Source organism: Protopterus annectens, chromosome 2.part2 (assembly GCF_019279795.1).
Source record: "Protopterus annectens isolate FY-2018-M chromosome 2.part2, PAN1.0, whole genome shotgun sequence".
Classification (NCBI taxonomy): domain Eukaryota; kingdom Metazoa; phylum Chordata; order Ceratodontiformes; family Protopteridae; genus Protopterus; species Protopterus annectens.
Window position 1 is genome coordinate 742,739,897 of NC_056730.1, and position 25,782 is coordinate 742,765,678.

General features: G+C 40.9%; 1 protein-coding gene across 1 annotated transcript in view; it reads left to right on the top strand.

Moving 5' to 3' along the window:
• KIAA0825 (KIAA0825 ortholog) overlaps positions 1 to 25,782 on the top strand; it is a 1,661,419-nt gene that overhangs the window by 210,980 nt on the left and 1,424,657 nt on the right. The window contains exon 2 of the mRNA XM_044064463.1: positions 14,178 to 14,302. Coding sequence (XP_043920398.1) covers positions 14,187 to 14,302 — 116 coding nt within the window. The 5' untranslated portion in view covers positions 14,178 to 14,186. The remainder of the gene's footprint in view (positions 1 to 14,177; positions 14,303 to 25,782) is intronic.

A 25,782-nucleotide genomic window follows, 5' to 3' on the forward strand; every position in this document is an offset into this window, starting at 1 on the left:
CTAATGGCTGTGGAACCGTATATTATTTTTCATCAAGACAGGGTATCTTTGAGGACTAATCCTACCTTCATGCCTAAGGTGGTTTCCAAAGTGGCTTTAAATCAAACTATACACTTGCCAACCTTTTTCCCCACTCCTCAAAATAAAGGGGAAAGGATCTTACATTCCTTGGATGTACACAGACAGCTACGTTTTTACCTGAACAGAACTAAGGACATCAGAAAATCAGAGCAATTGTTTGTTTGTTATGCTTCCAGTTCCCAAGGTAAAGCCATTTCAAAACAGACCATTTCTAAATGGATTGCTCATGGAATCAGATTTTGTTATTCTCACCATGGAAAGCAAATCCCAGGGAGTATACAGACTCATTCCACCAGAGCTGCTGCCACTTCTGCAGCCTTCCTCAGGGGAGTTCCTACCAAGGATATTTTGGAAGCTGCAACTTGGAGTTCAGTGCATACATTTTCTAAGCACTACAATCTACCTCTCTACTCTAAGTCTAGGGCAGGCTTTGCCTCTGCAATCTTGCAGGGCATTTTAGCCACCCCTTCCTCTTTATGACCACCTCCCTTTCTTTCAGCTTTGGGATTCTACCCTACAGTCATGACTGCAACAGTGAAACACGATGAACATAGTACAGTTGTGTACACCTACCATAAATGTAGATGTTCGAGTGTCTTCACTGTTGCAGTCTGGGTTTCCCTCCCTCCTGTCCCCTCTTATTTTTACTTTTGTGTATTTCTTTTTTCACCATTCTTCTGAGGTGTATTTGCAAAGGTTTTGGCACCTTTTTCATTTTGGGACTCCTGACATCTGGGGCAAGAAAAACTGGAGAAGATGGCGTCGGCTGTCAGCTTTGTACTCCTGGCACTCTGACGTCAGGGAGCATGGTTGAACAGCCGACGCCGGACCCAGACTTTGGGATTCTGGCCGACCTGGGGCTGCCTGCCGGCAGGGGAGAACCCTACAGTCATGACTGCAACAGTGAAGACACTCTAACATCTACCTTTATGGGAGGTGTACACAACTGTACTTTTCCACTATGTGCTGCTTGGTTTTGTTGTATCTTTCTTACTCTCCCATATGGGGAAAACACTTGAATGCTTTCAGAAAACATTATCTCTTAGCCATTGAAAGAAATAAGTGTTCTGTTTTTTATTGCTCTTTATCAGATTGTCTCCATGGAGACATAAGTACCAAATATAAAGTTGCTTCTACAAGCGCTCATTTATTTGCTAGGTAATGTTGTTTTTTATTTATTTGCTTTCTCTTAAAACTTGCTGCTATATCAAGCCAAGGGCCTTAATCCAGTCATTCCGTCATGCAAGAGTGAGAAAAGCACATTGATTTTCTTGTATCCTGCTCTTTCAACCAGACTTTTCTTTTCTTTTTCCATTGCCATGCCTACATTTTTTAAAACTGAACAAGAGGAAAAAAGAAGGAAAAAAACAAGGGCACTTGTTTACTTTAGTATCCCCATTGCACTTGAAAATAACTGAGAAAAATTTTACTTTATAACATGCAGATTATATCATGATTTATAAAAAAATATTACTGTTAAGAACAAAAGTTTGTTTTACTTACAGCTAATTCTTTCCTGCCTCTTCCTCCCTCCATCCTCAGTGTTCTTCAAAACATTAATGGCATGAAGTAGGGCATATTCTTTAGCGTTTCCTACAAGTTCAACAAAGTAAAAAAAGTCCAATATTGCCAGGTTTTCTTATTCTGTCATGTTTCACAAATATAATTAATGCTTTGTAATCCCACATTTATTTGTCAATTTTGGAATTGCTAGTTTTATTCGTGTTTATCTCTATCTGCCAAATCCAGCCTCTGCTTTATTTCCAACATACTCCTGGTTCTTCTAGTCGACTCTTGCACTTTTTCTGACTCTCAAGAATTCTTCTTTGAAACATTGCAAAAAGTTTCTCTGGCACAGTCCCTCTGTGATCTTTATTACCAGAAGAAAAAGTATCAGAATCCCCTTCTGTTTCATAACTCACTTTTTGTTAGACAGGCTTTTATATTTCATCCTTTAGTATGGTCTGAATCAAAAAATGATTTTCTCCTTCCAGGAAAGAATATTCTGAAAATACCTGGGTCCCTCCAGGAAAGAATATTCTGAAAATAGCTGGGTACAGCATCTCGAATCTCGCAGCTACTTCTTGACACTTCCTGATAAGTGGAATAAATGTACTCCTCTTCTGTCTGGTGTACAGTGAGTAATCATTTTCCACAAACACTCTACTGTCTCCCACTTTTAGTACTTTGTCCTTCTGCTGCTGTTTTGTCAATCATCTCCTTCTGCTAGTAAGATTGATCTTTTTTATTAAAAGTCTAGGTGGCTTTCTCCTGGCCAAGTTTGAAACATACACACAATGTGTCCTTTCAGTTAACAGCTTCTGCTGTGGAATACCAGTCCAGTTGCTTATTTGTGCTTTCATAAAATTAATACAGTCTATTCCTTCTGGCTTCTCTAGTACAGCAGAAAGTTTCAGGTTCTCCCTATGTGCTCTGTCCTCTAATTCTGTTATTTTTTGAAACATCCCTTCTTGAGCAGTCTTATATTCAGCCAGCCATTTCTTCATTTCAACCTCTGATTTGTGCAGCTTTATCACCACATCTGATTATCTTTTTAAAGCTTCATCCATTTTTACAGCCTTTTGTTATTTGAGTTGATATCATACCTCTCAATCTCTTAGTGCAATAAATCTGTACAAAGCCTGACAAAATTGGGGGGGGCAGAGGCCCAAAAATGGGGACAGATTTTAAATATTGCTCTTATAAACGTAGAAAGTTACTAGAGTAGCAGGGTTTAAGTTAATATACATTTTCTGAAGTATTTGAAGTCTGAAACTGAAATGTATGCCATTATTTAGCTACTTCAATCCTCAGATCATCCCAGTGATTTACCAGAAAGACACAAATTTTATGAGGAATAGACCAAAAATATGAGGCAAAAATCTGGATAGTTGAGAGGTGTGGTTGATATACTCTTTCAGTGTTCCATTTATTTTAATCAGCTCTGAGTGCATTTGACTTATTTTGTCCTCTAGATTACTGGAAGTCATGCTTTGCACCAAAGCTGGAGCTTGTACTGCTTTTTGCTAAACAGCTGCATAATTCTTCCCAGTCAAGTGTTTTTTCCTAACCTTTTGTGATTGATTTTATTTCAGGGTCTCTGAATTTCTTCTTTTTTTTTTGCTGGCATCCAGGCAGTGCACTTACTAACCAGTTACTAAAGTTTGCCCCCAAATATGAGTTTACTGGCTCTCTCTTCTGAGTTTCTGTTCTCACACTGGGAGAGATGAAATTAAGCTGTTACTCAATGTGCAGCTATCTTGGAAGTCTCATGATGAACAGTCATTTAATGTTTTGTATAGGGTAGAGCAACAGATTGAAATAAATTACTGTGGTTATTATTTCCTCCATTTTCTTCAGTTAGACATCAGTGGAGTATATAGATGGTGGATGTCTTTTTAGTGTAGGGGTGAGAAGACATGCTGCATGTGTAATCACACAGTTATTAAATAAGCACTGGTGAATCAAAAGTATAAGACCTGTTGTTCAGCAATGTTGCAACAAGTTTAAACATGTTACTGTTGCTGTTTTGCTTTTCATTTTTTTTTTTTTACAGTTAGACATCAAAAGTGTAGCCAATGTGAGTATAGGGACAGATAATGAATGAAGACAAAAGCCATTTCTAGGATATGTTTTGAATGATTATGCATATGGTTTGTTGGAGGAGGGACATTATCTGCTGAGGAGCAACTTGGCCAGTATGTGATACCCTCACAGTCAAAGGAAATGCATCCTTTTAGAAGGGACATGTTCTACTGGGAAAGGTTTGTATTTTGTACCAAAATATCTTGTTAGAAGCCCTTGAGTTTAGAATTGTAAACTGCCTTGGCAGACTGTTATATGGCCAGTTATATACAGTTAACATATCCTGGATTCCATAAGCGTTTATCACAGTCTGGCACCATATAGGTTTTCCAGTAAAGAGGCTATTAGAACAGTACTAGCAAGGCAGGCAGAAACTGAAGTACTCAATATATTTACATTAAATACTTCCATTAGACCAAAAGCATATATTTTTTTTATTTCACTGTCCAAGACATGATATCTTTTACTCTGTGTAGAATGAATATTATATTCTGTGCATTTACAAAGCCCATCTTAAACATGTTAATCATACTGGAGATGCAGTAAAATCTTTGGGGATAGAAAAGCATACTTGAGCTTACTTTGCACCCAAGTGTCTTATTAGAATTCCCTGATTTTTTTATGAACTTCTTTTGGTGAACTGACACACCACCTCTTATACACAGCTAGTAAATCTATCTTTTCAGAGGATTGTTCTTGTTACAGTCCAGCACTGTACCTTGTTTTGACATGGAGGTTATTTAACCTCTGAACAAATGCTGGTTGGGTAAAATGAATAGAATATATTATTAAATTATTATAATAACAGCCGTAACATTTGTATATTTCATAAAAGTGTGTTCTGTAATTGTAAAATATGACTTTAATGCCATACTTTTTCAGCTAAGGTGTTTGTATCATATTCAACACTGAGCTGCACTTTAATTCCTGTGGTTAGGATAGGAAGTGTACAAGCATTTTGTAGCCAGTCATCCTGTTCTTACTGCCATAAAGTTTCATAATGAAATTTTAAAGGGAGCTTGAGATATAATCATCCGTAGAGAGGCTCCAGAGGTTTTCATACATATGCTTTTACTACCACATTCTGAGATTCTGCATTATACTGTTTTTTTTTTCCATTGTTCTTGTTGCTGCTGCTACTGCTGCACTGGACTTTGTGTTAGTATACAAAGTGCATATATGTCCCTGAATACTTTCTGCAGAGTTTTCATTACATCAGCAGTAAAAGACCATTACATTTTCTAGATTTGTTGTTATCGTATGCAATATGCATAAGTTACATATCAAATGTATGACCAACTCGTGTGGGGTGAAATATGGTATAGAGCTTTTGTAGTTGGTCCTCATTGTGATTCTTCATGAAAGTTTTATAATTAAATCTCCAAAGGCGGTACATATATGTGCTTTTACAGACAAATCATTATATTTGGAGATTCATGGTTGCAGTCTTTTTTTTTTCCCTCCATTATACCAATTTACATTGGTAGTGCTGTTTTAAATGCCTGCTCAGTGTGCAGAAAAGAAAAATGGCCTAGTAATTTTTTTCTGCTGAGTAGTCACTAGATCAGAAGTGAAAACTCTGTTTCTCTAAAGAAAAAAAATATGTAGTTTAGCTGTAGCATCCAGTAGCTACAGTGCTGTGCTTTCAAATAGTTAAAGCTGTGTGGTCAGATTCAAAGGTATGCTTCTGTGGAAACTCTAAAGATAGAATGGTGGTCTTGTGTATGTTTTATAGCTGAATACTTTGTTGTTATTTGAAAGATTCATAATGTAGTTTCAAACAGGGAGAGTGATATAAGTATAATGCAAAATGTCAGACAATGGCGGTAAAGGCATTGGTGGTTTTCATTTGTAATGCATTACTGCCATTGTCTGACATTTTGCATTATACTTAGTTTTCATTGCGGGTGCTGTACTGAACTTCTGCTTAATATTCTGAATACAGTAATGTCCTAAAATACTTCATTGAGTTTTCAGTATATCAGAAGTAAACATCTTATATATTTCACCAGGAAAATATATTTTTTCATTTGCAGCAAGCCATAGGTAGCATGCTAAATGTTTGAGAAACAAATGCAGTGGGGTTAAATTCATCACAGTGATACAGTGAAAACCCTGAGTGTTGAATAGGAGTCTTAAATGTTTTCTGTAGTTATCCATCCTGCTTGCAGTCTCTGAAAGTGTCATAATGCAGCCTGAAATGGGGGGGGGGTGCTTTTATACAGATAAGCAGTACATCAGTTTTATTTTTAGAAGTGTACACTGCCGTAGACTGACATTTTTGATACCCAACTTTCATTGGAAGCACGGTTTTGAAATTCTCACTAAGCACATAGTAATCACCTAGAGTACTTCATTACTGAGTTGTCATATCAGAAGTAAAAACTGGTTTACAAGCCATGACTACATTAATATGCACTCTTATCATTTCATGTTCTTATGAAATGAGGATGAAAAAATATATTCTAAGAAGAAAAAATGCTATTGCCATTTTCATATGTTATCACAAAATATGTGTATTTTGCATTCCCTGAGAGGCACGCACACATTTGAGATCCCACTATCTACCTTTCTCAAAAAGTTATTAGGCTATGTAAAATAAAACAAAAGTAGTAATGTCAAAGAGACTTACCTAGAAAATGTTCTAAAAATATCTTAAAATAATAGAAAGTGTGAGTCATTTAAAGGTAGGGTGGAATTCAGTCTGAATGCCTTTTGTAAACTGGCAGGGTACAATTTCTACAGACCAGTCATCTGAAAACAGATGTGTACTTTTCAATTATCTTTAGAGTAAAGTAAACAAAATATATATATATATATATATATATATATATATATATATATATATATATATATATGTGTGTGTGTGTGTGTGTGTGTGATAAAAAAAATAACGATTATGTGATTCCAGAGCTAAAAAGTGTGTTTTAGCAAAAAATTTGTCTTAGTCTTTGTATATATATTGAGGAAAAATATTTTTTCATTACATTTCAAAATGCAGCTACTACTTCATCTTTGAGGCTATGAACTTGTGACACCCGTGCCGTGGCCCAGCAATCAAGGAGCCTCAATCCTCAACATTAACACCAGTGAGAGGTGTCTCATATAGGAGGAAAGGATAACAAATACACACATTAAAGTGCAGTTTCCCTTAAGAGCACACAGAGATCACAGTCAGTCCTGGCTGGTCACTCCCTTGCTCTCCAGGTTCCCAATAAGACTCCCCACTGGCACAGCTATAGGGTCCAGATCTCAGCCTATTGGGCAAGCTAAAACCTCCAGCACCCTCTCTGTCCAACCAGTGCTTTGTGTCCCTGCCCAAGTAGCTGATACACACATACACTTTCAGAAGAGTTTATAAAACCACACAGACACTACTGGGGAAGGTTGGCACAGGTTCTCCAGCTGTGCCCCCTTTTTCCCCAGACTATATGGTAGTACCAGCTGCCACCACCCACTAATATTTATTAGCTACTCAAAGGCCCTTAAAAGGGTGTCCAATTATTACTGTGCAATATTATTCAATTGGTAGTATAGCCCTTGGCTAAAACTATTGGAGTGGCTTTGTACAATTTTACCAAAGGCATGCAAGTACTCTAAAGAGCTTAAATTATCTCTACAAAAACAGCCACAGTTGAAAGGGTTTAAAATATTTAATAACAAATAGTCAAAACACAAGACAATACTTTTTACTACACAGTGCTAGTCAAGAGTTCAGAGATCACAGAGAAATACTTAAAATAATTCAGTAGTACAGTTCTGACATTACAGAGCAACACTTAGTCTAATAGTTCTAGTTTCTAGCTATATCTAAGAGAAAACACAAGCCTAAGATAAACTTACATATAGAGCAAGACAGTGCTGGTGGTTGGATGGTCAAGACAAAAATGCTTAATGCTCTCTGATTCTCTCTGTTTTTAAAATCACATTCATGGTTCACATTACATCATTCTTCACACTTTCCTGGGTTACATTACATCATTCTTCACACTTCCCTGGGTTCCCAGGCTAACAGAAACTACATTTACATTCTTCGCCTCTGGGCAGAAACCAGAGCAATAAAGGACATTTATGCATTGCAAATTCTGGCCATTAACTCTGGCCTAAAAACAATAGCAAGAATTCCTTCATCTAGACTGGCTGGAGCCTTGTTTACATCAAAGGTTCACAACATGCTTTACTTGGTCAGTAGAGTGCACCGTTACATTTTTTCAGTTCCACATATAACACTATTTTTACCATTTAAGACAACAAGCCTGTAGTTTACATTAATATTTGCAGATGACAGAATTATCTCCAAAATTCTATCTGGCTAGGCCGGCAGCCTTCACCTATCTTCACATATGTCCTCCCCTGGATAACTCAAGCTAGTTTTTCAAGTGACCCTTGAGAAATGCTGCTTGAGGGAGGTAGGTCTATCTTGAGTGTACCTTACCCCATTCTCTGTCTTGAGAGCCCATCTGCATTGACATTGCTAATCCCACTGCGGTGCTGCACGGACATATATGCTTGCAACCCCAGGCTCCATTATAGCAACTTGGCATTTTGCTGGCTGGTTCTGTTTAACCATGTTAAGGGGTTGTGATCTGTCATAACAGTGAATTTCCTTCCATACAGATAAAGCTGATGTTTCTACAGTACCCACACTATGGCTGGACATTCATTTTCTACACCTGCATAGCATTCCTCCCTGGGTTGGAGCCTACGACTGAGATAAACCACTGGGTGCTCTTCCCCCTCTGAAGAAATCTGGCTAAGTACAGCCCCCACCCCATGGTTCAAAGCATCCACCTGCACAACAAATGATTTGCTGTAATCTGGACTGGATAACACAAGGGGTCCTCCCAAAGCTTCTTTAAGCTTCTGGAATGCCTGCTCACATGCTGGGGTCCACACTACCTTATCTGGCCTGTTCTTCCTTGTTAGGTCTGTGAGGGGCACAGCTATGGTACTATAACTGGGGACGAACTTTCTGTAGTACCTTGCTGTCCCTAAAAATGCCCTCACCTGCTTTTTGTAACAGGTGCAGGCCATGCCTGAATGCCTTCCACTTTGGCAAGTTCTGGCCTTATCTTACCACTCCCCACTCTATGTCCTAGGTAGGTGGGTATGGCAGAGGTCTCCTGACATTTGCTCAGCTTAATGGTCAACCCTGCCCTCTGTAGTCTGCCCAGCACCTCCCTGACATGCTGAAGGTGCTCTGGCCAGGAATGGCTGTAGATGGCAATACCATCTAGGTAAGCAAGGGCAACCCCCCCCCTGCTCCTGCTAGGATGTGATCTACCAGCTTCTAGAAAGTTGCTGGGGCATTCTTCATCCCAAAGGGCATCTTTGTGAACTCATACAAGCCAAAAAGAGTCACAAAGGTTGACTTCTCTCTAGCAATGGGAGTCAAGGGCACCTGCCAGTAACCCTTGGTAAGATCAATGGTTGTAAGATACTTAGCCCCACCCAGCTGCTCTAGGGCCTTGTCTGTCCTAAGCATGGGGTAAGCATCTGACTCTGTGTGACTAATTTCCTGTAGTCCACACAGAACCTGGTGCTGCCATCCTTCTTTTGCACCAGCACCACTGGGGAGGCCCAGGGACTGTTGGACTCTTGAATCACCCCTAGTTCCAACATCTCCTGTACCTCCTCCCTCAGAGTCTGTTTGACTCTCTCAGGCACTCCATAAGGGGCCTGCCTAATAGGCCTTTGGGGTCCTATATCCACCTGGTGCTGCCCCATGTGGGTGCACCCTGGTTTCCCAGTGAACATGTCCCCAAATTCCTGCAACACTGCTCAGATTTCTAGAATCTGGGTAGGAGATAGCTGCTGGGACATTGCTACCCCTTCCACTGAGGTGTCACCCCGAGCCTCACTGAGGAGATCAGTCTTCAGATCTCCCTCAGACTCCTCCTACAGTTTACTGCAAATGCTCAGTACGAGGGCCTCCCTATCATGGTATGGTTTCATCATGTTAACATGATACAGTTTGTGCCCCTGCCTTCTGCCTAGCAGTTCCACCATGTAATTAACACCACTTATCTTTCTTACCACTTTGTAGGGTCCTTCCCAAGCTGCTTGCAGCTTGTTGTGTCTGACAGGAATGAGAACCATTACCTGCTGCCCCACAGCATACTCTCTAGCTCGAGCATTCCTGTCATGCCACACCTTTTTCTGTTGTTGGGCTTCTGTCAGGTTCTCCTGGGCCAAGCCCATGAGTTCCCTGAACCTTGTCCTGAGGTTCAGGATATATGCCACAACAGACTTCTTTTGAGACTCGCACTCACCTTCCCACTCATCTCAAATTAAATCTAGAGGTCCCCTCACCTTATGACCATACAGCAATTCAAAGCATGAAAAACCTGTGGATTCCTTTGGAACCTCCCTGTAAGCAAACAACAGATGGGGTAAATATTTGTCTCACTCCCTCTTAAACTGATCTGCAAATGCCCTTAGCATGGACTTGATTGTAGGGTTTAACCTGTCAACAAGACCATTAGACTGGGGGTGGTCTTGATGTGCTTCACCCCACAGGACTTCCACAGACAAGCCAGCAGGTCTGACATGAAATTGGCACCTCTGTCAGTCAGTATTTCTTTTGGTAAACCTGCCCTGCTGAAAATCTCTAAAAAAGCATTTGCCACCTTCTCTGCCTCAATGCAGGACATAGCCACTGCCTCAGGGTATTGTGTAGCATAATCCACTACCACTAGGATATACTTTTTCCCTGTGGAACTTGGGGTACTCAGAGGACCCACAATATCCATAGCTACCCTCTGAAATGGCTCCTCAAGCACAGGCAAAGACATCAAAGGAGCTGTCACCTTGTCTCCTGCCTTGCCTACCTTTTGGCACCGCTCACAGATCCTGCAGTACCCTGCTACATCTCTGGATATTCCAGGCCAATAGAAGTTCTGCATAATATGCCTCTTTGTACATTTTATGCCCATATGACCTGCAAAGGGAATATCACGGGCTATGGCTAGAAGTGCCAGATGGTAGGCTCTAGGTACTACCAACTGCTGTACTCTCTCACCTTCTAGCCCTCCCTCAGCAGTCCACTCTGTACAGTAACCCTTTGTCCCAGTGTACGGATTCCCCCTCTCCTTGAGAATCAGGTGCCTCCCTAGCTACCGGCCTCTGGCCTTGCAATGTAGGGTCTGAGAGCTGAGCCTCTCTCAAATCTCTCCTTGTAACCCTTCCCAGCTTCCCTTCCACAGGAAGTCTGGCATCCTCTGACAGTGGTGCCTCACTGTCAGCCTGGGTACTACTAGTCACCTCTACCTATGCAGTCAGTCTGTCCAAGGGACCATCGGTACTCCCAAGCAGTTGTGGCTCACCTTCAGTTTCACTGCTACAGGGTAGCTCCCTCCCTGAAGTAACCATCTCACCAGTCCTGGCTGCAAGTATGCAGTCTCTCTGGGTCTCCCCAGGCTACCAGACTTGCATGCTTGTCTCCTAGCTTGACTGCATGTAACTGCATAAACACATGGTACTGCCTCATCCAAATCCTTCCCTATCAGGACATCTGCAGAATGGTAGTTTGCTACGCTTGTTGTGTCAAGACAACCTACTGTTGGCATTTTGTCTTTCCCACTTACTGGCTCCCTCAACTTTTGTTCCCCACCTTGCCTCCGTGGACAACTGTATGCCACATGGCCCCACTGGTTGCATTCAAAACATTTAACCTTATCTCTTGGACGTGTACCTGGACTAGTGGCTTCCCCTACTACTGGCAGATTCTGTTGGGGCAGTCTGTGCTGCCCACCATGGGTTCCTTTAGACCCATGAGCAGTACTGGGGGCCTCTTTCCTGTGCAGGGCTGCCCTGCTTGCCAGGTATAGGTCTCCCTTCTTCCCCAACTCATCTGAAGTAGCACATTGTCTATCAGCTAACCAGATCCTCATGTCCTTAGGCAAAGTGCTAAGAGCTTGTTCCCTCACCAAAAGGTCTGCCAGTCCTTCAAAAGTGGTGACCCGACATCCACTCACCTACCTATGAAAATAAGTGCTCAGTTCAGCAACATATTCATACACACTTTCATCTGTCTTGCGTCTATGCTCACAAAACTTTTTCCAATACGTTTCAGGTGTTAGCTTAAACAATTCTAACAAGTGATTTTTAACAGCAGTATAATCAAAACATGCAATGTCAGGCATTTTTGACAAAACAGTTGCAGCTTTACCATGGAGTAAGGAGGTCAGGAACCGTACCCAGAGCCTTTGGTCAACACTATACTGTTTTCATACCCTCTCAAACATATGAATGAAGCTATCAAAATTATCTCCCTCTTTAAACTGTGGAAGAAATTTACTGACCTTTTGTGCTTCTGGGGTCCAGTTACTCCCTTCCCCATTTCGTCCATGACTCTGGTGAAGAGTCAGCATCTCCTTCTCATGCTGCCTCTGCCTCTCCTTTTCCTCAGCTTCCAGGCATAGCAGTTTCTTATTCTCCTCAACCTGTAGACTCCTCAGTCTCTCAGCTGCTTCTCTCTCTAAATGCCTGGCCTCCAACTCAAGTCTCTTTAGCTCCAGATGGGTTTTTAAGTCCTCTGTAGAAAGGTTGAGCTGTCCATTCTCCAAGGGTATTATATCTCCACTGCCAATCTGATTGTCCTCCTGGTTTCTGTTTTCTGATGCAGCTGTAACCAAGGCTGCAATCAGGTCTGCCTTTGTCAGGTTTCCATGCACCAGTCCCCTAGCCTGGCACAACTCTGCCAGCTGGCTCCTCGTCAGCTTTCCATACTCATCTGCTGACATGCTGCCTGCTCACCCTGACTAACTAAGCTAACAAAAGAAATAAAACAAATTCACTGCGTTTCTGATTTAGAGTACAAAACACCTTCAGAGCTCACTGTACATAAGCTACAGGAATTCACTCTACCCTCACCACTACAAGCCAGTTAGTATTTGCAAACCAATTAATATGTGGTGTGGATATACCACCAATGCCTGGCCCAGCAATCAAGGAGCCTCAATCCTCACCACTAACACTAGTAAGGGGAGTCTCTTATAGGAGGAAAGGATAACAAATGCACACAGTAAAGTGCAATTTCTCTTAAGAGCACACAGAGATCACAGTCAGTCTGGGGTTGGTCGCTCCCTTGCTCTCCAGGTCCCCAATAAGACTCCCCACTGGCACAGCTATAGGGTCCAGATCTCAGCCTAGTGGGCAAGCTAAAACCTCCAGCACCATCTCTGTCCAACCAGTGCTTCATGTCCCTGCCCAAGTAGCTGACACACACACACACACACACACACACACACACACACACACACACACACACACACACACACACACACACACACACTTTGAGAAGAGTTTATACAACCACGCAGACACTCCTGGGGAAGGCTGGCACAGGTTCTCCAGCTGTGCCCCCTTTTTCCCAGACTGTACGGTAGTACCAGCTGCCACCACCCACTATTATTTATCAGCTACTCATAAGCCCTTAAAAGGGTGTCCAATTATTACTGTGTAATATTATTATCCAATTGGTAGTATAGCCAACGGCTTAAGCTATTGGAGGGGCTTTATATAATTTTACCAAAGGCATGCAAGTACTCTAAAGAGCTTAAATTATCTCTACAAAAACGGCCACAGTTGACAGGGTTTAAAAATATTTAATAACAAATAGTCAAAACACAAAACAATACGTTTTACTACACAGTACTAGTCATGAGTTCAGAGATCACAGAGAAATACTTAAAATAATTCAGTAGTACTGTTCTGACATCACATAAAACACATAGTGTAATCTTTCTAGTTTCTAGCTATTTCTAAGAGAAAACACAATTCTAAGATAAACTTACATATAGAGCAAGACAGTGCTGGTGGTTGGATGGTCAAGACAAAAACGCTTAATGCTCTCTGATTCTCTCTGTTTTTAAAATAACATTCCTGGTTCACATTACATCATTCTTCACACTTCCCTGGGTTCCCAGGCTAACAGAAACTACATTTACATTCTTCACCTCTGGGCAGAAACCAGAGCAATAAAGGACATTTATGCATGCAAATTCTGGCCATTAACTCTGCCCTTAAAACAATAACAAGAATTCCTTCATCTAGACAGGCCGGAGCCATGTTTACATCAAAGGGTTACAACACGCTTTACTTGGTCAGTAGAGTGCACTGTTACATTTTTTCAGTTCCACATGTAACAATATTTTTACCATTTAAGACAACAAGCCTGTGATTTACATTAATATTTACAGATGACAGAATTATCTCCAAAATTCTACCTGGCTAGGCTGGCAGCCTTCACCTATCTTTACAAAACTATAGCTGGATATGCCACTAATACACACTGAAAATTTCATGAAAAAATCCGGAACCATTATGGAGAGGCAGGCTTTGAAACACAAAGAGCAAAAGTAGCCAAAACTGCCTGTATTCTGGGGACAGAAAATCCTCCCTACTTTTATGGGTTAATGGAAATTTTTTGAGACGTTGTAGCAAAACTGAAATATATTGTGAAATGTGACTCAGTAGCTTTATCTTTAACTGTCTGTTTTTTTTTCTAGAGTCCAACAATGGAATGGGATGGTGAACATTTGCTGGATCTTCCCTTAAGTGCCTTTCCTGGAGAGCAAGATTTTCAGCAGGTCATAGGTGACATTGATGCAAAACTGAAAGAGAATGCTCTGTGGTGAGTAACAATGGTAAATTTGTCATCAGTATCATCTGTTTGACATCATCATCAAACTTTTGAAGACTTTGTATTTTTTTAGTGTTTTGTTCTTAACATTAATGTAGTAAACATTATAAGTAACTTCTGTGTGCAGGTACACTAATATCTTTTCTTAAAAATAACAAAGATACATTAGGCCAATCTGGCTATTTCTCATAGTAAAGTATCACAACAAAGCGCTGTACTGTAGTAGGTGAATGTCTAAGTTGTTTCTTTGTAGTCTTTGGGACAGCTTGCAGGGCAAAACATTTGATTGTGTAGTTAATATATTTCTTCACAAAACCAATACCATTGCATCCTCTTTCTGCACCCATTTGGCCCATTTGTTTTATGGTCATGGGAGTCCAGAATCCCTGTGAAAGCAAGAGCCCAACCGCCCATTAATTCCTGCCCAGGAATCCCCAGTCAGTTAATCCACTCTACTTTGAGAGTGGGTTGGTAGGAAATGAGACAGCTTGTTGCTCCTGCACGGTGGCCTACCCTCTCTCCCAGTAGAGCAACCACCCCCATGGTGACTCTTCTGAACACCACTGTAGCAACCATCTGTGGGAAAACATGCCTGTACACACTGAATTCCCTTGGCTAACTGTACAACCCAGGGATAACAGTGTGGTCTTGTTATACTCAAGCTCCATAGGATACACATCTGGGTGTCACTAGCTGTCACCCATATGGTGAGCCTACCAGTAGTAGGCACATAGTATGTTTGAACAAACTTTTGCAGTTAAATAGAAGAAAGTAGGATTCTATTTTCTTTAACCGCTTCTTCTTTGAGCTCATCATCGTATTGCTCAATTACTCAAAAAATGTAAGATGGGTTTCATAGCAGACTAGCTTATCCAGCTCTTGGACAGTTTTCTTCATGTTCCCTCCCAGTGCTACCTTCTTCCTAGAACCAGTTTCTTTGACACTAAGAGCTAGCAATCCTGATGCTAAGTCTTCTAGCTGTAGCTTTCTGTTGCTTTGTCTCTTATAAGTGAAACAGGTTTTCCTAATATTTATCTTCCATTGATAATGAATTTTGCAGTCCATAATTGCAGATATCAACTATGCTGGCACTAAATAACTTTGGTCTGATATCCATTTTCATGACAGTGGCAGTACCACCATTGATGGCCTTGGTATCTGGCCCTCCAACACTGAAGCCATGTGTACCTCATCACACCATTTCTATGGCCCTGGTGGTCCTGATTGCTGCTTTTTAGAGTCAGTCCCCGTGACATCAGTTCTTGCTCATGCAGAACCCGTACTGGTACCTTTTGTAGGTTATTTAGATGTATTCGAGAGTCTGTTTTCTCAGCTTTCTCCCCATTTGCCAGATCCAGCAACACACCTTCTTGTCCCATCACATTTCCGCTTGGATCCTCACTTGCTCCTCATCTTAAAAGGCCCTGGAAACTTTCAGAAACACAATGAAAGAAGTGTAACAAATCTCTGTCTAAGACTAAGCTTTTTGGGGTAAATTTTCTACTCCTGTATAGAGAGCCTGGATAATGACTTAAGATTCAGCTTTTACGATTTCAAAAAGGTGATACTAAGTTTAAGGAGTTCCTTCAATTAATGCAAGTGGGGTGCTGACCCTCTGACCTCCTGTCTTTACCCATGCCTGCTGGTTTATCCCAGTCTTCCCTGAAGGCCCTTTTCGTTAATTGATATTTTTAAGGATACTACTAGAATAACATTTGAGAGCCATGACACAGTGGCACTTATTCCTCTGAAGGTGGGCTAAAGATTTCATCGTCCAAAGAAGTGCACAGCTTGGGCAGAAATTCCTAAACGAGATATTGCTGTGTCTGCAGTAATCATCCATCAGGCTGCCATCCACACAGCCTTATTGTCCATCCCCTTACAACGAGTCTGTGTCTGTGGTCATGTTTGGCAAGTGTGTTTTTGTGCCCAACAACAGTTTGTCTCTGTGAGTACAGAGCTATGTCACTCAACTATTGCATTTTCTAAAGGCCATATCTGACAGATTGTAACATGTGACAAAAGAACTGCCAGAAAATTCATTGAAGGATAAGGTATGTGACCAGGCTATTATTCCTCCAGTCTCACAGGCTCCTGGTTTCCTGTGGTTTACAACACAGTAGAAGGAACTATTACAACTGCAAGATCTGGCATTGCCATATACCAGCATTCCTGACTTCATATGACTCAGTTTGCTGAGAATACCAAGATGACTTTCTTGGGCATTTCAGTAAAAAGTCTTTCCTGTTCAGGCTTCCACCCTACACTGCTTACTCTTCCCACATATCTTTAGCTGCCATACCATAATCATTTTTAATCTATACTCCTAAATACTTCATTTTATCATGTCCCCTTAAATATGGATATTGCTGAACCAGTTCGTGTGTGGGTACATAATTTACCACTATTGCCTTTGATTTAGCTCCATTAATTTGGTATTCTGAAAAGATGTGATCCTGTCTGTAAATATTCCACAGCACTGTAATGTCCTTTTCTGGTTTTGTCAGGTATAAAATATCATCTACAAGTTGCATTTTCTAACATTCTGCCTCCCTCTGGATCATCGGTGTTCTGTTAATGTTGTCAAATGTTTGTCTGCCCTCCACAAAACCACATTGATCCGTATCTGTCACTTTTGCCATTTTTTTAGCCATTATAGACGTAAATACTTTATAATCATGGTTTAGTATTGAAATGGGCCTGTATGAAGTTGGATCTGATCGATCTTTACCCTCCTTAGTTATTATCCTAACTGTTAGTAATTGAACCTCATCTACCTCTAACCTTGGCATATTTAATTCTTCCATAAACATTTCCATTTGTACCTTTTCTTGATTTCCATATTTCTCTGCTTTATACAAAGTTTCATACCATTTCCAAAATATGTCTAATACCTCTGCAAGATCTCTTATTACCTTCCTTTGTTATAGGATCCCTAATCTTGGCGACAGCCCTTTCCAGATTCTGCTGCCTGAGTCGTTATTATTAAAAAACAGTTGCTTAACAGCAATCTTTTTAAACTCATACATAGTATTGAGGTAATCCCTTATTTTCTGTTTAGAATTCTGCAGTTGGTCCTCTTGTTCTATGATATTCCCTCATTCTACAATACTTTAAAATTTGTCAGTCCCTTTAAATAATTATTGTTACTTCTTAACCGTATTTCCCTGAAGTGTATTTTTTGAAACCTGTGTCCATAGCTGATGTGGAATATTTATCTTGGCAGATTTTGTTTTTAGTAATAATAACTTCAACTAGGAGGGGTGCAGAATCACAAATCCTCTCTCATTGATCTTCATATTTAACCCTTCACTCAGGCAGATTCACCTTGTAAACTAACCCAGTCTTCATGCATAAAATAACTTCAGACTATAACCTCAACCAGTCTCTTAATCTACTAGTTTTAGGTTCATAGGTTCGTACTAGGCTATCTGCCGTAGGGCATTTATAAGCCTAGCCAGAGTGTATGTGGCTTACACCACCCCTTAGGATGAGAATACTACGCCCTTTTAGGGTTTAGTTTACTATGCCTCTGTCTAGTAGTGACAAAGAGATGACCCCCGGGGTAAACCTACGATCTCCCATCCACTCGTCGAGATTTCTCTTGAATAGAGTCAGTGAGGGGCTCTGCCTAACATGGACTGGGATTCTGTTCCAGAGTGTAGGGAGCCTCTGGGTTATGAATCTGTCCCTCCAGCACGTTCTGTTTATTTCTGTGTTGAGGTTTAAGTCACTTGTTCTCGTGGCTCTGATGGATTTGGATTTTCTGAGGTGGAGCATGTCCATTAATTCAGGATTGGACATGGCCTTGTACATCAGGCACAGATCACCTCTGAGTAGGCGATGCGACTGAATAGAGCTGGAGTTTTTCAGTCGGGCAGCATATGACATATGTTTAAGACCCTTTATCCTCTTGGTGAGGAACTTTGGGGTCTTTCCAACTGCTGCAGGTGTCGGGTGAGATACATCCCAAATGGGGCATTGTACTCAATCATTGGCCTGATAAGAGGAGAGTACAGGGGCACAATGACCTCTCTTGATCTAGATGTGAAACCCTTCATGATAAGGTGGGCAATATAGAAGGTCTTCCTAACCACTTTGGCAATGTGAGTGTCAAATGAGAGGTTACTGTCAACCTGGGTCCCTAGGTCCCTGATTACCTCTTCCGTACTTAATGGATTACCGCCTATGTGGTAATTTGTCGGTACCTTGTTTTTCCCAAAGGGTATGACTATACATTTTTGGCGTTTAGCTTAAGGCCATGGCTCTGGCACCAATTATCCGTTTCTATGAGGCCTCTCTGAAGGATGTTTGTGTCCGCTGGAGTATCAATTATGGCGCCCAGTTTGCAGTCATCTGCGAACTTTGTCAGCCACAATCCTCCTATGTTTGCCTGTACCTCGGAAAAATAAATGCCGAACAAGAGGGGTCCCAGGACTGAGCCCTGTGGGACACCGCTTGTGACTGGCTTAGAGTCTGACATAGCTCCAGCAACTCTGACCCTGTGGGTTCTGTCCTTGAGCCAGTTTGCAACCCATCTTGTGAATTTCTTATTAAACGTGAGTATAGATTGCACTGCCTAGATGTTTGGAGACAACTGAGATTCTGTTTACATAAAACCAAAAATCATAGAAAGGATAATTAGCTTTTCATTCTCTTTGGAAATATTTTGGCTTATTCTGTTTATTTCAAAGTTGCTTTGTTCAGGTAGCTGTCAAATTGCATTGTTTACTGATATCTTTCTAGTAATAAAACAATTCCAGTGGCAGGGCTAGCCACCCAGCAGTATGAACATTGCCTCTAAATTATTATAACTGTTGAAATGACACCCCTCCCCCATGTACAAAAATTGGATGGATGGATGGATGGATGGATGGATGGATGGATGGATGGACAGGGCTTATTAGAAATGTGTTGGAGGGTGATGGTTGTGCTGCTGGAGCATGAGCTTCACTGCACACTTTTGCAGGACACTATATGCTGGATGTGATCTGAAGATCAAGGTCTTCCTTTTGGCCACCATCCTTCATGGTGTTCTGTTGTAATGCTGCCCAAGACATATTGCTAGGGACACTGTCCTTCTGTTGGATGTGGTCAGACTGGATTATGAAAGATATGCAAGTTATGTTCTTAACGTAATAATTATTTATTTTATTTATTTTTATTTTACATTTTATTTTACATTTGTTAACCGGGCTAGTCTAACTGGATATATTTCCATTTTCAGTAGAGACCCGGGGAGAAAAGCTCCACATAGAGATAAACACAGTTTCATAGTATAACACATTTAAATATTTATGGAGAAGGAGGTGAGAATATGCAAATATGCAGGAAGACATCACAGGCATTAATATTAACATGACAAAATATGATTCATCATTCTCACTCACAAAATAAAAATTTTAACTTATTTCACATTGTTTTATAGGAAGATTATATAAGGGAGAGTAGAAGAGAAAGGGGAAATATACAGAATAAATAGAGAGAGTAGATTAGTAAAAAATATATTTTCAGAAAAAGAAAGGCATCTAAAGATGGAGAGGGAAAACTAGAGAGCTAGCACTTATAAAGTGATGATAATAAAGCTAGTATAAGAAAAGAAGGAAGAAGGAGAGGAAGGGGGAGGAGTAGAGGGGATTATAGGGAGATCTAGTCGGGGTTACAACAGGGACATAACCATTGATTTTTAAGGTAAGTTCTGAGTTTTTGTTTGAACAGAATAGGATTTGGAATAGAAGTAAGTTCAGTAGGAAGTTGATTCCAGTGTTTACCAAGGGCGTTAGAGAAAAGGGAGTCACCAGCAAGGTTGTTGGATTTAGTTAAAGTTACAAGAAGTTTAGTGGAGGAGCGAAGTGAGTTCAGGTTAGAGTAGGGGTCAGAAGTTTGGAAAGTGCAGGAGTGTTATTAGGTAGATAGAGAGCTCTTTGGACAAAGGAAAGTTGGGAGAGAAGCAGCATATTTTCTAATTCTAGCCAGTGAAGTTGCTGAAGGTTCAGGCAGTGGTGAGTTCTAAATTGATTGCCAGTTACAAATCTAGCAATACTGTTATAAGTGTTAGCCAATTTGAGAGATTGTTTTACTTCAGATTAGTGTAAATTGGTGAGGCATAGAGAAGAGTTGAAATAAGGTGAGAGTAGGCAAGAGTAGCTTTGGCTGCCGGGGTTAGGAATGTTCTAATTCTGTAGAGGGAGCCCAGTTTTCTGTTTACAGTTTTAATGGTATTATTGATGTGATAATCATAGGTAAGGTTGTTGTCGATCATGACTCCTAACAGTTTGGTAGTGGAGTCAGCTGATATGAGGGTGCCATTAATAGATGAGATGGAGAAATCTAAAGTGGGGGACCTAGCAGTAGGTTTAAAGAGGAGGAGTTTTGTTTTTTTAGCATTTAAGAGTAGGCAGCGTTTTAGGAACCATGCTTCTACTGTGTGGAATAATTAGATCTTTTCAATCCATTTCCATCCACTTCAGCATACCCTCCCTCCTTCCTCCTCCTGCCAATTTGCTGTCCCCTCAGCACAGGCCTATATTACTATATCCAAGGCCTTTAGGGGGAAGCGACTTATTGTCACTCTCAAAGTGATGTGTAGATGTATATGTTTTTGCCACTATAGGTTGTTAGCGAGCAGGTAGCAAGCACAGTCTTGGGAAGAGAGAGATTCAGTGTTCATTATGACCATAAAGAGAGGAGCTCAAACTTTGGGGAGGGTCTGAAGTTGCTGACTTGGCATCACCTCCGACAATCAGTTCTTCTGCTTGAAGTGGACAGATATAGATTCTAAAGATCCAATGTTATATTAGGTACATAATCTTTTGTGTGCTATGGTTCTTGTTACAGTGACAGCAGATTAGTCATTGAAGACTTTCCCAAGCATAGCACTGTGGAGGCAGAGGATCATATCTCCCTTCACTTATCTATGTGAATGGCCATCACGTGACAAGTATCAGGAGGCTACACAATCTCCTACACACCCTTCCCCAAGCACACTCTCTTAATCTGCCAGATATCCCAAACCATTAAAAGAATGCAGTAAGAAAAGAGGTGTTAAACTTCCATCAGAAAACAGACATCCAGGATGTTCAACCAGACCAGAAGGTGCTAGCTGACTTACTCAAGATTCTTTTTGGTTCCAAAGAAAGACAAAGACTTCAGCACAGCACTCCCTATGAGCAGCCTAAACTGGTTCATTTCAAAAGAATCCTTTAAAAGAGTCACAGTGTGTTGCATACTTGTTTGTCTGTCTGAAGGAGACTGGTTGTCTAGTTTGGTCCTCCAAGTTACTTACCTGTATATCAGGATCACTTAGGAGTCCAGCATTTTTCTACCCTTCTGGGCTGGAGTCACTCACTCACTACCAATTCCATACTCTTCCATCTGTGTTCACCAAATGCATATCCATTGTTCAGTATTGCCACAATGAATATTACAAAAACATCCAATGTTGTCTGGGCCAAATGGGAGCTTTATTAGCATTTCTGGCTTGTCCTCTTTTGTCTTTTATTTCACTGTGGGGGTAATATTATTGAACAGAAAGTATAGAGAAACAGACACACCTAGAAAGTGTCTGCTACCCAGGGCCCCTTTGTTGCTTTAATAGTGCTGCATTTTCTGAGCTCATTGTTAGGGAGTCAAAAAATATATATTTCTGGCATACCCTACTTGTGCAATAAGGCCAGAAACATATCTCTGTTTAGCATCTACTTGTGTGGGTATGCCTCTGTCCTGTTGAGCTGCTGTGATAAGGAGTTCTGGCGATATTGGTTGTAAGAAGCCCTGAAGGTAATTTTTATCTCCTGGGCCAACCCATATTCTTGCATTGCTAACCTGCATAACAGGTAGGAATCTGCCCCTCCCCGTTTGTTGATATATCACTGGGTTGTTGTTTGTGAGAGGATGTGTTTCAGTTCCCTTTTGCCAAAGGTGATTGAATGCCTTAATGGGTAGAATGCTAACTTTTATCTTTGTTATGCTGAAATATCTCCTCCTCTGGGTTTTGTCACACATCCTTTGGAACCTTGAGTACCTAACATCTGTAAAAAAGCTGTTTCTTCAAGTACTATTTGAGCAAATTAAAATCACTGAAACCATTTTCAGTGCTGAAGGACTTTGCACTTTCCACCCCTCTGTTATCTGACTTTGGAGTTGGCATATATAAGTTCGGAGAGTGTCCACATATTGCTCCTCTTCCACTCACCACTTAGATTTCCTTACATGGGTAACTGGAGTAGAATTTCTTGAGCTGGTGATTCAGAAGTAAAGTGAGCAGATCTAAGTCCAAGATCACCCACTTTATTGTCAGGCTGTGGAAGAGTGATAGCTATCTTCCATTCATGGAGGTCAGAGGAAGACTTACTCATCTGGTCTGTCAGAGATTTAGGCTGAAGGCAGGGGCGGCTCGTGGCATAGGGCTGCCGGACTGCAGCCCCCTCAAAAATAAAAAAAGAAAGAAAAAAAAATGAAAAATAAAAAAAAATATTTTTTTAAAATTCACAGACTTCACGCATAGACCGAGTCCCGACTTATCGGTCTATGCGCATGCTCAAGGCAGCCCGGCCGTCCCCATAGGGGGACACAAGGAGACGTCTGTGCACTTTTACAGTGCACAGACCCGCCAGGATTATGGGACACGTCCGGACTGCAAGAGGAGCAGCAGGGACTCGGGACAGAGCCTTAGAGATCTTGTCGGCGTCGGGAAGGAGCATTGGGATCTCACGGGTCTTCAGTATTGCGCGGGAAGGATGTATGTACGGACGTTAACTCTGGATGTATTCATTCAGGTAAGGTGCCTTTTAATTTACAATGTTTATTTTTATTGAGTTTGTGCTTTTTATTTGTGTATGGTGCTTGAGTTTGTGCTTTTTATTTGTGTATGGTGCTTGAGTTTGTGCTTTTTATTTGTGTATGGTGCTTGTGCTTTACTGGAGTTTGTGTATGGTGCTTGTGCTTTACTGGAGTTTGTGTATGGTGCTTGTGCTTTACTGGAGTTTGTGTATGGTGCTTGTGCTTTACTGGAGTTTGTGAATGGTGCTTGTGCTTTACTGGAGTTTGTGTATGGTGCTTGTGCTTTACTGGAGTTTGTGTATGGTGCTTGTGCTTTACTGGTGTGTGTGTGTGTGTGTGTGTGTGTGTGTAAATGCCCCAGGTGCTTATGGTGGTGTGGTAGGGAATGCCTCAGGCTTGAACCCTGTACCCTGTATGCAGGTGTTAAAGACTTGAGTTCCCTACCCACCACCATTTGTAAAAAAATTTCAGATTTTTACCTCATATTCGATCTGATCTGTTCCTCATAATATCTGTGGTTTGTAAATGTTGCAATGCTTGATATTTGATGGTGTAGTAGTAGCATTGTTGCCTCATAGCTGCAGGTTCTTGGGTTTGATCCTTGGCTGGGGTTCCTTCTTTGTTGGTTCTGTATCTTCTCCCTGTGTTTGTGTGGGTTTGCTTTTGTGCCCTCCCATGTTACAAAGACATGTCTGCATTATTTCTTCCTGGGCCTCTGCTGAAAATTGTTTATTTGTTCCAAGTCAGACTGTCCTGATTAAAAAATGTTAAATAAAATTGACAGGCATTTGAATTTCAGACTTAAGGGTTTCTGAATGTTTAATTCCTTGCGTATTTGATGGTGCAGTGGTAGTATTGTTGCCTCACAGCTATAGGTTTTCTGGTTTGATTCTTGGTTGGGGTGGCTTCTGTCTGCATCTCCTCCCTGTATTTGTGTGGATTTGCTCTGGTGCCCTGCCATTTTACAAAGACGTGTCTGCAGTATTAATCCCTGCATCTCTGCTGAAAATTGTTTTTGTTCTGTCCGCAGTAAAATTGACAGGCATTTGAATTTCAGACTTCAGGTTTCTGAATGTTTAATTCCTTGCAGATTTGATGGTGCAGTGGTAGTATTGTTGCCTCACAGCTATAGGTTTTCTGGTTTGATTCTTGGTTGGGGTGGCTTCTGTGTGGAGTCTGCATCTCCTCCATGTGTTTGTGTGGATTTGCTCTGGTGCCCTGCCATTTTACAAAGACGTGTCTGCAGTTTTAATCCCTGCTGAAAATTGGTTTTGTTCTGTCCGCAGTAAAATTGACAGGCATTTGAATTTCAGACTTCAGGTTTCTGAATGTTTAAGTCCTTGCATAATTGATGGTGCGGTGGTAGTATTGTTGCCTCACAGCTATAGGTTTTCTGGTTTGATTCTTGGTTGGGGTGGCTTCTGTTTGGAGTCTGCATCTCCTGCCTGTGTTTGTGTGGATTTGCTCTGGTGCCCTGCCATTTTACAAAGATGTGTCTGCAGTTTTAATCCCTGCGTCTCTGCTGAAAATTGTTTTTGTTCTGTCCGCAGTAAAATTGACAGGCATTTGAATTTCAGACTTCAGGTTTCTGAATGTTTAATTCCTTGTATAATTGATGGTGCAGTGATAGTATTGTTACCTCACAACTATAGGTTTTCTGGTTTGATTCTTGGTTGGGGTGGCTTCTGTCTGCATCTCCTCCCTGTATTTGTGTGGATTTGCTCTGGTGCCCTGCCATTTTACAAAGACGTGTCTGCAGTATTAATCCCTGCATCTCTGCTGAAAATTGTTTTTGTTCTGTCCGCAGTAAAATTGACAGGCATTTGAATTTCAGACTTCAGGTTTCTGAATGTTTAATTTCTTGCAGATTTGATGGTGCAGTGGTAGTATTGTTGCCTCACAGCTATAGGTTTTCTGGTTTGATTCTTGGTTGGGGTGGCTTCTGTGTGGAGTCTGCATCTCCTCTCTGTGTTTGTGTGGATTTGCTCTGATGCCCTGCCATTTTACAAAGACGTGTCTGCAGTATTAATCCCTCGTCTCTGCTGAAAATTGTTTTGTTCTGTCCGCAGTAAAATTGACCGCATTTGAATTTCAAACTTCATGTTCTTCAGAATACATAGTAGCACAACCTTTTTTCTAGCAATTTTCTAAGTTTATAAGATGAATATTTTAAATTTGTCCCTATTTTTGGGACTGTATTCCCCATTATTGGCTTAGGTCCAGGTTTTGTGCTAAGGTTGACAGCTATGGCAAGAACTGAATTCACTGAATATGGACTGTAGAATTGTGCATATTTACTGATAAAGGTGCACTGTAGAATTGTGCATATTTACTGATAATGGTGGACTGTAGAATTGTGCATATTTACTAATAATGGTGGACTGTGGAATTGTGCATATTTACTAATAATGGTGGACTGTAGAATTGTGTATATTTACTAATAATGGTGGACTGTGGAAGTCTGAGTAGACTTTTTATGATAAATGTTCTCAACTGGGCAGTTTTGCCATTATGGGTGCATATGTTTTGTTTCATTGCTTACTGGAAAAATGTTCAAAACAAATTTAAAACACCCTCTAACAAGTGTACTGTATTGTACAAGGAATATAATTTTTAGTACAATGAGGAAGGTGTATCAAAGAGCACATGTATGTTTCATATGCAAGGGGCCTATGATTGAAAACAGCCCA